Below are 14,968 nucleotides of genomic sequence, written 5' to 3' on the forward strand. Positions count from 1 at the left end.
TCAAAAAAAGCTCCATCCCATTCCGTCTGCTCTCATTTTACTAATAATCTCTCGTGTGGTTCATGTCCCCAGTGGCTGACTTGAATTGAGAGACGATGGGCTGGAAGGGGTGATGTCCCCTTCATTGTTTCCAGACAGGGACCTGGTTTCATCAGAGGTATTCGACGTTCCTTAACAGATCTTTTGAGAGCAGCAGTGACTGGGGAGGGGATTGTGCAGGTGTTAAACATCTGGTATGGATGGTGCATTGAATCCCAGGGTGTTGGGTGTCAACAGGATTGCTCGGTGCAGTTTCTGTGTTGAGAATAAACCCTGTGCCCATTTCCGTTCCGCAGTCTTTGTGGTCCTGGGAATCTGTATCGCTGTGCAGCTGGGCACCAACCCAGACTGGATGTTCTTCTGCTGCTTCGCTGGGGTCTTCATGTTCTACTGTGCGCACTGGCAGACGTACGTCTCTGGGACCCTGCGCTTCGGGATGTGAGTATAAGGCGGGGAGTGGGGGAGATACTGAAATACACGCACATAGGCTTAGAGATGGGCTGCAGTCCAGATCAACAGACATGCTGCTTTCTGGCCATGTCTGTGAGCTGCCTGCCTGGCTGTGTTGAGTCAGGGTTCGTTGCTGCCTTCATATGCTCTGTATGGGGAGCGTTGGTACAACCGAGCCCCTCCAGGGGCAGGGACATGAAGTGTAAATCAGTCGGTGCCATTTCGGAACTTGTCCACGTTCCTTTCCATGGGGTTAAAACAAATCTGGGTCAAATGTGCAACCCAATCAGAAATGACACAGCCCCATGTCCTAGTGATGGAAATCAATCAGCTGTGATGCACAGTTAGTTATTAAATGCTGTGTGCGTGTATGGAGAGTTATTAAATGCTGTGTGCGTGTGGACTTTTTGGAATATGTGGTGTTTGTATATTGCTCAATCCAATATTGATTCATGACCAAAGCTCTCAGGTTCTACATTTCCCTGCCCCCCGCCCCCCCCCCCCCGGGGTCAGTGCTTGCTCTCTCTGGTCCTCCTGTTGTTAACACACCAGACTCCCTCTAATGTGTCCCCGTCTCCTCCAAAGGGTAAAAAAATCTCTTGTCTGTTTGACAGGAGTCAGTGGGCGAGAAAGTGACCCGTTAAACGTGAGTTGAAGAAATAAATCCCATTCCGATGCTTTGCCTCAAGTCCGAGTGCCCGTCGTTAGGTGGGGGGGGGGGTTGTGTGGACCTGCCCCTTGGGGGTGGGGGAGGGGGCAGTGTGGGACCAGCCCCTCGTTGGGGGGGGGGAGAGAGGGGGCAGTGTGGGACCTGCCCCTTGTTGGGGGGGGGGGAGAGAGGGGGCAGTGTGGGACCCGCCCCTCGTTGGGGGAGTGGGCTGCGCGGGACCCGCCCCTCGTTGGGGGAGTGGGCAGCGCGGGACCCGCCCCTCGGGGGGGGGTGAAGAGGGGGGCAGTGCGGGACCCGCCCCTCGGGGGGGGGGGGGGGGGTGAAGAGGGGGGCAGCGCGGGACCCGCCCCTCGGGGGGGGGGGGTGAAGAGGGGGGCAGCGCGGGACCCGCCCCTCGGGGGGGGGGTGAAGAGGGGGGGCAGCGCGGGACCCGCCCCTCGGGGGGGGGGGGGGGTGAAGAGGGGGGCAGCGCGGGACCCGCCCCTTGTTGGGGGGGGGGGGCAGCAACATTCCTGAACTATCCCCCAAGGGCACAGAGGCTCAGAGTGAAGCTCTCCCATTCCTTCTCAATTTGTCTTGATCCACGAGTGACGTTGGGATCGTGTGAAGGTTTTGAAGCTGTCGTTCCATGGACTGGTCAAGCTTCCTCAATGAGGCCTGGGGAGCGTGGCATTCTGCCAAGACCTGGTGTCAGAAATTTGGGTATCGAGTGCATTCCCACACATCCCCACAATTTTACCGAAGCTCCCTGAATGTATGGTCAGTGCTGCACCTTGTGTCGAACATGTTCTTCTGTCTCTCTCTTTACACGGGTTGCACACTGATGTTTAGGTGGTTGACATTATTAAAGCACGAATGAGCTTCGAACACAGAAGTGCTAACTTGCTGCAATATCCAGGCACCTGGTGGTCTGACACCAGCTTGTTTTAACAAAGAGCTCAAGTTTAAATCCCACCACCGCCTGCCTTTGAAGTTACTTGCTGCAGCCAGTGTAACCCCTCACAGCAGCAGAGGTGACCTAGGACCCTGGGTGAGTGAGCAGTGACCTGCACTATGACCCCAGCCTGTCCCAAAGCCTCCTCCCGTTCCATGGAACGCAGTGACTCTCTGAAGGTGTTTTTGATACTCACTCTGTTTTTGTCGTCTTTACTGTGTTTCATTGTTTTACGATTATTCTCTGACTGACAGATTCGATGTGACCGAAGCTCAGCTCTGTGTTGTAGTTGCACAAGTTGTGACGGTGATTGTGGGCCCGTCACTGTGGAATATTCCGGTAAACACAGGCCTTCTGGGGCCGACTCGCTGACTGCATGTAGCCAATCGGACAGCCGCTCTATCACGCACCCGAGCCAATCAGTAACTCCGCGATCCTTCGCCCCCTCGAGTCCCCAGCTTCCCATCACGTGGCTGTGCCCCATCGACAATTAACCCTTTAAATGGAAGTGGGGTCTCCAGCGCAGAAATGCAGGGCTTTCACTAAAGCAGCTGTGTGTCCGTATTCTTCAAATTGGTGAGGTGATGCAAGGCACCATTTGAAATTCCCGGGGCTCCGACACTGTCTGGGTTTGTGGGGGGGGGGGGGGGGGGGGGAGAAATGGGGTTTGGTGGGTACAAGACACTCTACCATGGTCGAAGGCGTTGTACTTGATGTCTCCCTCTCTCCCTCTCCCTCCTCTGCTGGAAGTGTTACCCCCTTCCTGGGGCGTTAATTGTTCCACAGCCCTCCAGTGTCTTGCACAACCAACCATCCTTCACAATGGGGCGAGAATCAGCGGGAGCTCTGTGCCCAGAGCTGAGCCCGATTTTAACCCCCCCCCCCCCCCCCAGCATCCACACCCTTTCAGCAGAGATAACTGGATGGTGTCCAGGAGCAGAAACACCTCCCCCACCCCCTGCACTCTTTCCTAGCTGAAGGGCACTGAGGCTGATTACAATGGCCCTCTCGCTACCCCGAGCTGAGATTGACTAACTGAGTGTAGACCAGGGATTGATGCCGGCACCTTCCCGGTCTGTGTGGTGGGGCCGGTACAGCTCGTAAAGGTCAAAGAGACTTCACACTGATGAATTGCGAATGGTGTCTTGAGAAATTGAAGCGTTGTTGAGTGAGGAGAGGAGTGAGGGAGTGGGTTACTCCCTGGTTCTGGTGCATGATAGAGCTGCAGTTACCTTGCTTGGGATGATTAACTTCCAATGAATGGCTCTAATACTGATTTCTGCTTTTCTCACCCAATCAGAATTGATGTGACTGAAGTGCAATTCTTCATAATTGTCCTGTTTTTATTGGCTGCGAGTGGAGGAACTGCATTTTGGGAATCGATGGTAATTAATCTAATAACTGAACTCTGACCCCTCTTTACCTGGGGAAAGGATGGGAGCAAACAGCAGGTGGGTGGGGTGGAGACTGTCCTCTTCACTGTGTCCCCTGGGAAGCATGCACTGGGACACTGAGCTGCAGGTTGACAAGCTGTGGCAATTGCCTCCCACCACCTGGCTTACTGTCGTCCTTTCACTAATGCATGGAAATTTGCCTCCAGGTTCCTGGTCCACTATGTGGCACTCATCCAGTTCCATTTTGTGTCATTTTATTTAAGGCCAGTGCCTTGGGGTTTGTGATACATTTGGGCTGGCTCTGTTTAAATGCTGTGCGCTCTGATCACTGCCAGTTTGAGTGGCAGACTGTCAGATCACTGTGCCAACTCCTCTGATTGCTGGCGCATGGGAATGGGGAAGAGCCAAGATATTTTGCAGGTCAAGTGGAGCCCAGCTGGGCCGGTGGTGTGAGTGGGCTCCCAGCCCAAAGGCTCAGGGAGCCCAGATTAGAAAACTCACTTGCTTTACTCTGAGTCAAAGGGTGTTCAACCTGTAAAGGTCAAAGAGGCTTTGCTCACCTCACTGTGCCAAGCCCATTAGGAGAGGGTGCAAGACAGCTGAACAAAGACCTGAGTCGGTGGCGTGCGGGCTTTAGTACGTCACCCACTGAGGTGGGATCGAGATGGTGTTAACACTGAGTGCTGCTGGATTAAACTCTCCCACACACAGGGCCCCCTTCACCAGCACAACTTTCCAGTTTGCAGCTGGAGATTTCTGCACCCCTTTTTGCAGCACCTTGCGGGGACACTGTTCTGCAGGTATCGGGCAAGTTACTGGAGGGCAACCACCTGGTGGTTAGTTCATGTGAGCTTTGATAGTGGAATGGCAGCAGACTATTTGACCATGAGGGCATCGCAGCCCAGCCCGGTCCTGGTCTCTTTGAAATATTAACTGCTGCAGGTTCCAAGTGCAGATCCCCCAACCCCCCCCAACTGAAATCGATAGACCTTCAAACAAGCTTCAGTCGCTGTACACTGCATTTCACAGGCAGGTTCATAGCATCCTGGGTGCCCAAAAAAATTGTATCTTAGGCTTTGAAACACAACAATTCAAACATTCGGCCCATCGTGTGGTGAATCTTTGAAAGAGCTATCCAATTAGTTCCATTCCCCTGCTCTTTTCCCATGGCACTGCAAATTATTTCCCTTCAAGTATTTATCTGACTCCCTTTTGAAAGTTACTGTTGAATCTGCTTCCTCCACTCTTTCAGGCAGTGGATTCCAGATCATAACAACTCGCTGCATTAAAAAAAATGTTTCCTTATGCCACCTCTGGCTCTTTTGCCGATCACCTTAAATCTGTGTCCTCTGGTTACCGACCCTCCTGCCACTGGAAACAGTTTCTCCTTATTAACTCTGTCAAAACTGTTCATGATTTTGAACACCTCATTCAAATCTCCCCTTAACCTTCTCTGTTCCAAGGAGAACAACCTCAGCTTCTCCAGTCTATCCCCATAACTGAAGTCCCTCATCCCTGGTACCATTCCAGTAAATCTCCTCTGCACCCTCCATGGCCATCCGTCCTAAAGTGTGGGGCCCAGAATTGAACACAATACTCCATCTGAGGCCTAACCAGTGTTTTATAAAGGTTTAGCATAACTTCCTTGCTTTTGTACACTCTGCCTCTATTTATATAGCCCAGGATCCTGTATGTTTTTTTTTAATAGCCTTCAATCAAGTTAGTCAAACATGATTTTCCTTTAACAAATCCGTGCTGACTTTCATTTATTAGCCTTTACTTTTCCAAGTGCCAATTAATTTTGCCCAGGATTATTGTCTCTAAAAGTTTCCCCAATCACTGAGGTTAGGCTGAAGGAAGCACGGAGGGAGGTAAGGAGAAAGAAAGACTTGCATTTATATAGCGACTTTCTTGACCTCGGGGCGTCCCAAAGCGCGTTACAGCCAATGAAGTACTTTTGAAGCGTAGTCACTGTTGTAATGTAGGAAATGTGGCAGCCAATTTGTGCACAGCAAGATCCCATACGCAGCAGTGAAATAAATGATCTGTTTGTAATGTTGGTTGAAGGATAAATACTTGATTATTGCTTTGGGATTTTTTACGTTCACCTGAGAGGGCAGAAGGGGTCTCTGTTTAACGTCTCATTTAAAAGACGGCACCTCCGGTGCAACACTTCCTCAGTACTGCACTATCTCCTCTCCTCTCTCTCTGTTGATGTCGTCTGTCTCCCTCTCTGTACCTCAAACAACAACTACTTGCATTTAGATAGTGCCTTTAATGTAGTAAAATGTCCCAAGGTGCTTAACAGGACCGTCTTTTAGACCAGTACATTGAGGAGCCAACCAGGAACAGGCTATCCTAGATTGGGTATTGTGCAGTGAGAAGGGGTTAATTAATAATCTTGTTGTGCAGGGTCCTTTAGGGAAGAGCGACCATAATATGACAGAATTCTTCATTTAAGATGGAAAGTGAAGTAGTCCCATCTGAAACTAGGGTCCTAAATATAAACAAAGGAAACTACGAAGGTATGAGGAGTGAGTTGGCTATGATAGAATTGGGAAGCTTCATTAAAAGGCATGATGGTGGATAGGCAATGGCTAACATTAAAGGAACGAATGCATGAATTGCAACAATTATACATTCCTTTCTGGCGCAAAAACACAAAAGGATTAACGGCCCAACCGTGGCTAACAAAAGAAATTAAGGATCGTATTAGATCCAAAGAGGAGCCATATAAAGTTTCCAGAAAAAGTAGCAAGTCTGAGGATTGGGAGCAGTTTAGAATTCAGCAAAAAAGGACCAAGAGATTGAGGGGAAAAATAGTGAGAGTAAACTTGCAAGGAACATAAAAGTGGACTGTAAAAGCTTCTCCAAGTATATAAAAAGAAAAAGATCAGTGAAGACAAATGTAAGTCCCTTAGTCAGAAACGGGAGAATTTATAATGGGGGAACAAAGAAATGGCAGAGCAATTAAACAAATACTTTGGTTCTGTCTTCACGGAAGAGGACACAAATAACTTCCCAGAAATGCTAGGGAACCAAGGGACTAGTGAGAAGGAGGAATTAAAGGAAATTAGTATTAATAGAAAAAAATAGTGCTGGAGGAATTAATGGGACTGAAAGCCAATAAATCCCCAGGGCCTGATAATCTGCATCCCAGAGTATGAAAAGAGGTAGCCATGGAAATAGTGGATGCATTAGTTGTCATCTTCCAAAACTCTCTAGATTATGGTGTGGAGATGCCGGTGATGGACTGGGGTTGACAATTATAAACAATTTTACAACACCAAGTTATAGTCCAGCAATTTTATTTTCTGGACTATAACTTGGTGTTGTAAAATTGTTTATAATTCTCTAGATTATGGAACAGTTCCTGTAGATTGGAGGGTGGCAAATGTAACCCCACTATCCTTTTTTAAAAAAAAAAGGGAGAGAAAACAGGGAACTACAGACCGGTTAGCCTAACGTCAGTAGTAGGGAAAATGCTAGAGTCTATTATAAAGGATGTGATAACAGGACACTTAGAAAATATCAGCGAGGTTAGACAAAGTCACATGGATTTATGAAAGGGAAATCATGTTTGACAAACCTACTGGAGTTTTTTGAGGATGTAACTCGTAGAATAGATAAGGGAGAACCAGTGGATAGAAACATGGAAAATAGGAGCAAGAGTAGGCCATTCGGCCCTTCGGGCCTGCACCTCCATTCAAAATGATCATGGCTGATTGTCTAACTCTACCCTGTTCCTGCTTTTTCCCCATATCCCTTGATCCCTTCAGCATTAAGAAATATATCTATCTCCTTCTTGAATATAGTTAATGACTTGGCTACCACTGCCTTCTGTGGGAGAGAATTCCACAGGTTCACCACCCTCTGAGTGAAGAAATTTCTCCTTATCTCGGTTCTAAATGGCATACCCCGTATCCTGAGACTGTGACCCCTGGTTCTGGACTCGACAGCCATCGGGAACATCCTCCCTGCATCGAGTCTGACTCCCCAAAGCCTTCCCACCATCTACAAGGCAAAAGTCAGGAGTGTGATGGAATACTCTCCACTTGCCTGGATGAGTGCAGCTCCAACAACACTCAAGAAGCTCGACACCATCCAGGACAAAGCAGCCCGCTTGATTGGCACCCCATCCACCACCCTAAATATTCACTCCCTTCACCGGCGTACCGTGGCTGCAGTGTGTACCATCCACAGGATGCACTGCAGCAACTCACCAAGGCTTCTTCGACAGCACCTCCCAAACCTGCGACCTCTCCTACCTAGAAGGACAAGTGCAGCAGGCACATGGGAACAATACCACCTGCACGTTCCCCTCCAAGTCACACACCATCCAGACTTGGAAATATATCGCCATTCCTTTATCGTCGCTGGGTCAAAATCCTGGAACTCCCTTCCTAACAGCACTGTGGGAGAACCTTCACCACACGGACTGCAGCGGTTCAAGAAGGCGGCTCACCACCACCTTCTTGAGGGCAATTAGGGATGAGCAATAAATGCTGGCCTCGCCAGCGACGCCCACATCCCATGAACGAATAATAAAAAAAAGTCCTGTTAGAATTTTATATGTTTTGATGAGATCACCTCTCATTCTTCTAAACTCGAGTGAATATAGGCCTAGTCGACCCAATCTCTCCTCATACCAGAGTCCTGCCATCCCAGGAATCAGTCTGGTAAACCTTTGTTCAACTCCCCCCATGGCAAAGACATCCTTCCTCCGATAAGGAGACCAAAACTGCATACTCCAGATGTGGTCTCACCAAGGCCCTGTATAACTGCAGTAAGACATCCTTGCTCCTGTACTCAAATCCCCCTGCAATGAAGGCCAACATACCATTCGCCTTCCTAACTGCTTGCTGCACCTGAATGCTCGCTTTCAGCGACTGGTGTACAAGGACACCCAGGTCTCGTTGCACCTCCCCTTTTCCCAATCTATCATCATTCAGATAATAATCTGCCTTTTTGTTTTTACAACCAAAGTGGATAACCTCACATTTATCCATGTTATATTGCATCTGCCATGTTCTTGCCCACTCACCCAACTTGCCTAAATCACATTGGAGCCTCTTTGCATCCTCCTAACAGCTCACATTCCACCCCAGCTTTGTGTCGTCTGCAAACGCAGAAATGTTACATTTCGTTCCCTCATCCAAATCATTGATATATATTGTGACTAGCTGGGGCCCAAGCACTGATCCCTGCGGTACCCCACTAGTCACTGCCTGCCACCTGGAAAAAGACCCGTTTATTCCTACTCTCTGTTTCCTGTCTGTCAACCAATTCTCAGTCCATGCCAGTATATTCCCCCCAATCCCATGTGCTTTAATTTTGCACACTAACCTCTTGTGTGGGACCTTATCAAAAGCCTTCTGAAAATCCAAATACATCACATCCACTGGTTCTCTCCTATCTATTCTACTAGTTACATCCTCAAAAAAAAAACTCCAGTAGATTTGTTAAGCATGATTTACCTTTCATAAACCCATGCTGACTTTGTCCAATCCTGTTAATGCCTTCCAAGTGTTCTGTTATCACATCCTTTATAATAGACTCGAGCATTTTCCCCACTACTGACGTTAGGCTAACTGGTCTGTAATTCCGTGTTTTTTTTCTCTCCCTTTTTTAAATAGTGGGGTTACATTTGCCACCTTCCAATCTGTAAGAACTGTTCCAGAGTCTATAGAATTTTGGAAGATGATCACCAATGCATCCACTATTTCCAGGGCCACTTCCTTTAGTACTCTGGGATGTAGATTATCAGGCCCTGGGGATTTGTCAGTCTTTAGCCCCATTAATTTCCCTAGCATTTTTTTTTACTAATATTGGTTTCTTTCAGTTCCTCCCTCTCACTGGACCCTTGGTTCCCTAACATTTCTGGGAGGTTTCTTGTGTCTTCCTTTGTGAAGACAGAACCAAAGTATGTGTTTAATTGTTCTGCCATTTCTTTGTTCCCCATTATAATTTCCCCCATTTCTGAATGTAAGGGACCTTCATTTGTCTTCACTAATCTTTTTCTCTTGACATATTTATAGATGCTTTTACACTCAGTTTTTATGTTCCCTGTTAGTTTACTCTCATACTCTATTTTTCCCCTCTTAATCAATCTCTTTGTCCTCCTTTGCTGAATTCTGAACTGCTCCCAATCCTCAGGCTTGCTGGGTTTTCTGGCAATTTTATATGTCTCTTTGGATCTAATACTATCCCTAATTTCTTTTGTAAGCCGCGGATGAGCCATCTTTCCTGTTTTATTTTTGCGCCAGACAGGAATGAATAATTGTTGTAATTCCTGCACGCGTTCTTTAAATATTAGCCATTGTCTATCCACTGTCATCCCTTTTAGTAAAGTTCCCCAATCTATCATAGCCAACTCACAGCTCATACTTTCGTAATTTCCTTTGTTTAGATTCAGGACCCTAGTTTCGGATTCAGCTACTTCACTCTCCATCTTAATGAGGAATTCTATCATGTTATGGTCGCTCTTCCCTGAAGGGACCCTGCACAACAAGATTGTGAATTAATCCTTTCTCATTGCACAATTCCCAGTCTACAGGAATTCCTTCCCCACAGTATTATTGCTAATTTGGTTTGACCAATCGATATGTAGATTAAAGTCACCCATGATTATAGTTGTACCCTTCTTGCATGCCTCTAATTTCCTGTTTAATGCCCTCCCCAACATCTCCACTACTGTTTGAGGGGCTACAGACAACCCCCACCAACGTTTTCTGCCCCTTGGTGTTTCTTAGCTCCACCCATACAGATTCCACATGGTGATTTTCCGAGCCAATATCCTTCCTCACTATTGCATTGATTTCCTCCTTTACTAACAAAGCTACCCCACCTCCTTTCCCTGTTTGCCTGTCCTTCCTAAATATTAAATACCCCTGGATGTTCAGTTCCCATCCTTGGTCACCCTGTAGCCATGTCTCCGTAATCGCAACTATATCATACCCGTTAATACCTATCTGCACTGTTAATTCATCTAGCTTATTGCGAATGCTCCGCGCATTAAGACACAATGCCTTTAGACTTTGAAGATTGCTCATCATCTTAGTTTTATTTTGCACTATGGCCCTATTTGTTTTTCGCCCTTGTTTTCTCTGCCTTCCACTATTGCTTCTTCCCTTTCTGTCTTCTTTCCCCCTCCTCTGTCTCCCTGCTCAGGTTTCCATCCCCCTCCACTTTTTTTAAACCTTCCCCAACAGCACTAGCAAACACCCCCGCGAGGACATTGGTCCCGGTTCTGCTCCGGTGTAACCTGTCCCGCTTGTACAGGTCCCACCTTCCCCAGAACCGGTCCCAATGTCCCAGGAATCTAAATCCTTCCTTCCTTCCTACACCATCCCTGCAGCCATGCAGTCATCTGGTCTATTCTCCTGTTCCTATACTCACTAGCACGTGGCACTGGTAGTAATCCTGAGATCACTACCTTTTGAGGTCCTGCTTTTTAATTTATCTCCTAACTCCTTAAATTCACCTTGCAGGACCTCATCCCTTTTTTTTTAAACCTATGTCGTTGGTACCGATATGGACCACGACTACTGGCTGTTCACCCTCCCCCCTCCAGAATGCCCTGCAGCCGCTCCGTGACATCCTTGACCCTAGCACCAGGGAGGCAACATACCATCCTGGAGTCACGTTTGCAACTGCAGAAATGCCTATCTGTTCCCCTTACAATTGAATCCCCTATCACTATAGCCCTGCTGCTCTTCTTCCTCCCCTCCTGTGCAGTAGAGCCATCTGTGGTTTTTTTTATTCGTTCATGGGATGTGAGCATCGCTGGCAAGGCCAACATTTATTGCCCATCCCTAATTGCCCTTGAGAGCTGCCTTCTTGAACTGCTGCAGTCCTTGTGGTGAAGGTTCTCCCACAGTGCTGTTAGGAAGTGAGTTCCAGGATTTTGACCCAGTGACGATGAAGGAACGGCGATATATTTCCAAGTCGGGATGGTGTGTGACTTGGAAGGGAACGTGCAGGTGGTGTTCCCATGTGCCTGCTGCTCTTGTCCTTCTCGGTGTTGGAGGTTGCGGGTTTGGGAGGTGCTGTCGAAGAAGCCTTGGCGAGTTGCTGCAGTGCATCCTGTGGATGGTACACACTGCAGCCACTGTGCGCCGGTGGTGAAGGGAGTGAATGTTTAGGGTGGTGGATGGGGTGCCAATCAAGGGGGCTGCGTTCTCCTGGATGGTGTTGAGCTTCTTGTGTTGTTGGAGCTTCTTGTTGGACCTGCACTCATCCAGGCAAGTGCCTTGAACTTGGCTCTTGCTGCTTTCCCCTGATAAGCCATCTTCCCAACAGTATCCAAAGCGGTATCCCTGTTTGAGAGGGAGATGGCCCCAGGGGACTCCTGCGCTACCTGCCTCGTCCTTCTACTCTTCCTGGCGGTCACCCATTTCTTTTCTTCCTGCGGTGTGACCACCTCACTGAACGTGCTATCCATGATAATCTCAGCATCACGGATGCTCCACAGCGAATCCACCCGCAGCTCCAGCTCCAAAATAAGGTTACTCTTAATTTAGAGAATGTTAACTACACTGGAGACCTTGATTTACTTAAAAAAAAACACTACTTGCTATCAGACCTGCAGACCTCAAACTTTTTACTTTAGTTGCTGCACTTTAGAATAGTAGAAATACTCACCTGAACCTACTTACCAATCAGTTGACTCGGTCACTTTTTCACTGGTGACGTCACCTCTGGAACTCTGCCGCTGGTCTTAGCTCAGCTCTCCCGCTCTCGGGCCCTCCTTTACCCCCCTCCGATCTCCCTTAGCTCAGCTCTCCCGCTCTCGGGCCCTCCTTTATCCCCCTCCGATCTCCCTTAGCTCAGCTCTCCCGCTCTCGGGCCCTCCTTTACCCCCCTCCGATCTCCCTTAGCTCAGCTCTCCCGCTCTCGGGCCCTCCTTTACCCCCCTCCGATCTCCCTTAGCTCAGCTCTCCCGCTCTCGGGCCCTCCTTTACCCGCCTCCGATCTCCCTCAGCTCAGCTCTCCCGCTCTCGGGGCCCTCCTTTACCCCCCTCCGATCTCCCTCAGCTCAGCTCTCGGGGCCCTCCTTTACCCGCCTCCGATCTCCCTCAGCTCAGCTCTCCCGCTCTCGGGGCCCTCCTTTACCCGCCTCCGATCTCCCTCAGCTCAGCTCTCCCGCTCTCGGGCCCTCCTTTACCCGCCTCCGATCTCCCTCAGCTCAGCTCTCGGGGCCCTCCTTTACCCGCCTCCGATCTCCCTCAGCTCAGCTCTCCCGCTCTCGGGGCCCTCCTTTACCCGCCTCCGATCTCCCTCAGCTCAGCTCTCCCGCTCTCGGGCCCTCCTTTACCCGCCTCCGATCTCCCTCAGCTCAGCTCTCCCGCTCTCGGGCCCTCCTTTACCCGCCTCCGATCTCCCTCAGCTCAGCTCTCCCGCTCTCGGGCCCTCCTTTACCCGCCTCCGATCTCCCTCAGCTCAGCTCTCCCGCTCTCGGGCCCTCCTTTACCCGCCTCCGATCTCCCTCAGCTCAGCTCTCCCGCTCTCGGGCCCTCCTTTACCCGCCTCCGATCTCCCTCAGCTCAGCTCTCCCGCTCTCGGGCCCTCCTTTACCCGCCTCCGATCTCCCTCAGCTCAGCTCTCCCGTTCTCGGGCCCTCCTTTACTCCCCTCCGATCTCCCTCAGCTCAGCTCTCCCGCTCTCGGGCCCTCCTTTATCCCCCTCCGATCTCACTTGGATGTGGTGTATTTGGATTTTCAGAAGGCCTTTGATAAAGTCCCACATAAGATGTTAGTGTGCAAAATTAAAGCACGTGGATTGGTGGTAATATACCGGCATGGATTGAAAATTGGTTGACAGACAGGAAACAGTAGGAATAAATGGGTCTTTTTTGGGGTGGCAGGTGGTGACTAGTGGGGTACTGCAGGGATCAGTGCTTGGGCCCCAGCTATTCACAATATATATCAATGATTTGGATGAGGGAACCAAATGTAATATTTCCAAGTTTGCTGACGTTACAAAACTAGGTGGGATTGTGAGTTGTGAGGAGGATGCAAAGAGGCTTCAAGGCGATTTGGACAAGTTGAGTGAGTGGGCAAATACATGGCAGATGCAGTATAACGTAGATAAATGTGAAATTATCCACTTCAGAAGGAAAAACAGAAAGGCAGAGTATTATTTAAATAGTGATACTTTGGGAAATGTTGATGTACAAAGGGACCTGGGTGTCCTTGTACACCAGTCACTGAAAGCAAACATGCAGGTGCAGCAACCAGTTAGGAAGGCAAATGGTATGTTGGCCTTCATTGCAAGAGGATTTGAGTACAGGAGCAAGGATGTCTTACTGCAGTTATACAGGGCCTTGGTGAGACCACACCTGGAGTATTGTGTGCAGTTTTGGTCTCCTTATCTGAGGAAGGATATACTTTCCGTGGAGGGAGTGCAGCAAAGGTTGACCAGACTGATTCCTGGGATGGCAGGGCTCTGGTATGAGGAGAGATTGGGTCGACTCGGCCTGTATTTACTCGAGTTTAGAAGAATGAGAGGGGATCTCATTGAAACATATGAAATTCTGACAGGGCTTGACAGACTGGATGCAGGGAGGATGTTCCCCCTGGCTGGGGGGAGTCCAGAACGAGGGGTCACAGTCTCAGGATACAGGTTAGGACATTTAGGACTGAGATGAGGATAAATTTCTTCACTGAGGGTGGTGAACCTGTGGAATTCTCTACCACAGAGGCTGTGGCGGCCAAGTCACTGAATATATTTAAGAAGGAGCTGGATAGATTTCTAGACACAAGACATCAAGGGGTATGGGGAGAGAGCGGGAATATGGTATTGAGATAGAGGATCAGCCATGATCATATTGAATGGCGAAGCAGGCTCGAAGGGCCGAATGGCCTACTCCTGCTCCTATTTTCTATGTTTCTGTCATCAGGCAAAATTTGACATCGAGCCACAGAGATATTTGGACAGGTAACCAAAAGCTTTGTTAGGTCTAGAAGGAGAGGCGGAGAGGTTTAGGGAGAGAATTCCAGGGCTCAGGGCCTAGGCAGCTGAAGGTAAGGCCACCAATGGTGGAGCAATGGAATCAGGGGTGCGCAAGTGGTAAGAATTGGAGGAGCGCAGAGATCTCTGAGAGGGTTGTAGGGCTGGAGGAGGTTACAGAGATAGGGAGGGGGTGAGGCCATGGAGGGATTTGAAAACAAGGATGATAATTTTAAAATAGAGGTGCTCCCGGAACGGGAGCCAATGTTGGTCAGCGAGCACAGGTGATGGGTGAATGGGACTTGGTGCGAATTAGGATCTAGGCAGCAGAGTTTTGGTTGAGCTCAAGTTTATGGAAGGTGGGAGGCCGGCCAGGAGAGCATTGGAATAGTGGAGTCTAGAGGTATCAATGCATGAGGGTTTCAGCAGCAGATGAGCTGAGGCAGGGGCGGAGACCGGTGATGTTATGGAGGTGGAAGTAGGCGGTCTTGGTGATAGAGCGGATATGTTGTCAGAAGCTCATCTCGGGGT

At 49.1% G+C, this 14,968-nt stretch overlaps 1 protein-coding gene across 1 annotated transcript in view; it reads left to right on the top strand.

The window, feature by feature from the left end:
* The first annotated feature begins 235 nt into the window (after window positions 1-235).
* LOC137313776 (choline/ethanolaminephosphotransferase 1-like) overlaps window positions 236-14,968 on the top strand; it is a 41,720-nt gene continuing 26,987 nt past the window's right edge. The window contains exons 1-2 of the mRNA XM_067979568.1: window positions 236-477; window positions 2,348-2,432. Coding sequence (XP_067835669.1) covers window positions 236-477; window positions 2,348-2,432 — 327 coding nt within the window. The remainder of the gene's footprint in view (window positions 478-2,347; window positions 2,433-14,968) is intronic.

The sequence above is a fragment of the Heptranchias perlo genome, unplaced genomic scaffold, assembly GCF_035084215.1.
Source record: "Heptranchias perlo isolate sHepPer1 unplaced genomic scaffold, sHepPer1.hap1 HAP1_SCAFFOLD_481, whole genome shotgun sequence".
Classification (NCBI taxonomy): domain Eukaryota; kingdom Metazoa; phylum Chordata; class Chondrichthyes; order Hexanchiformes; family Hexanchidae; genus Heptranchias; species Heptranchias perlo.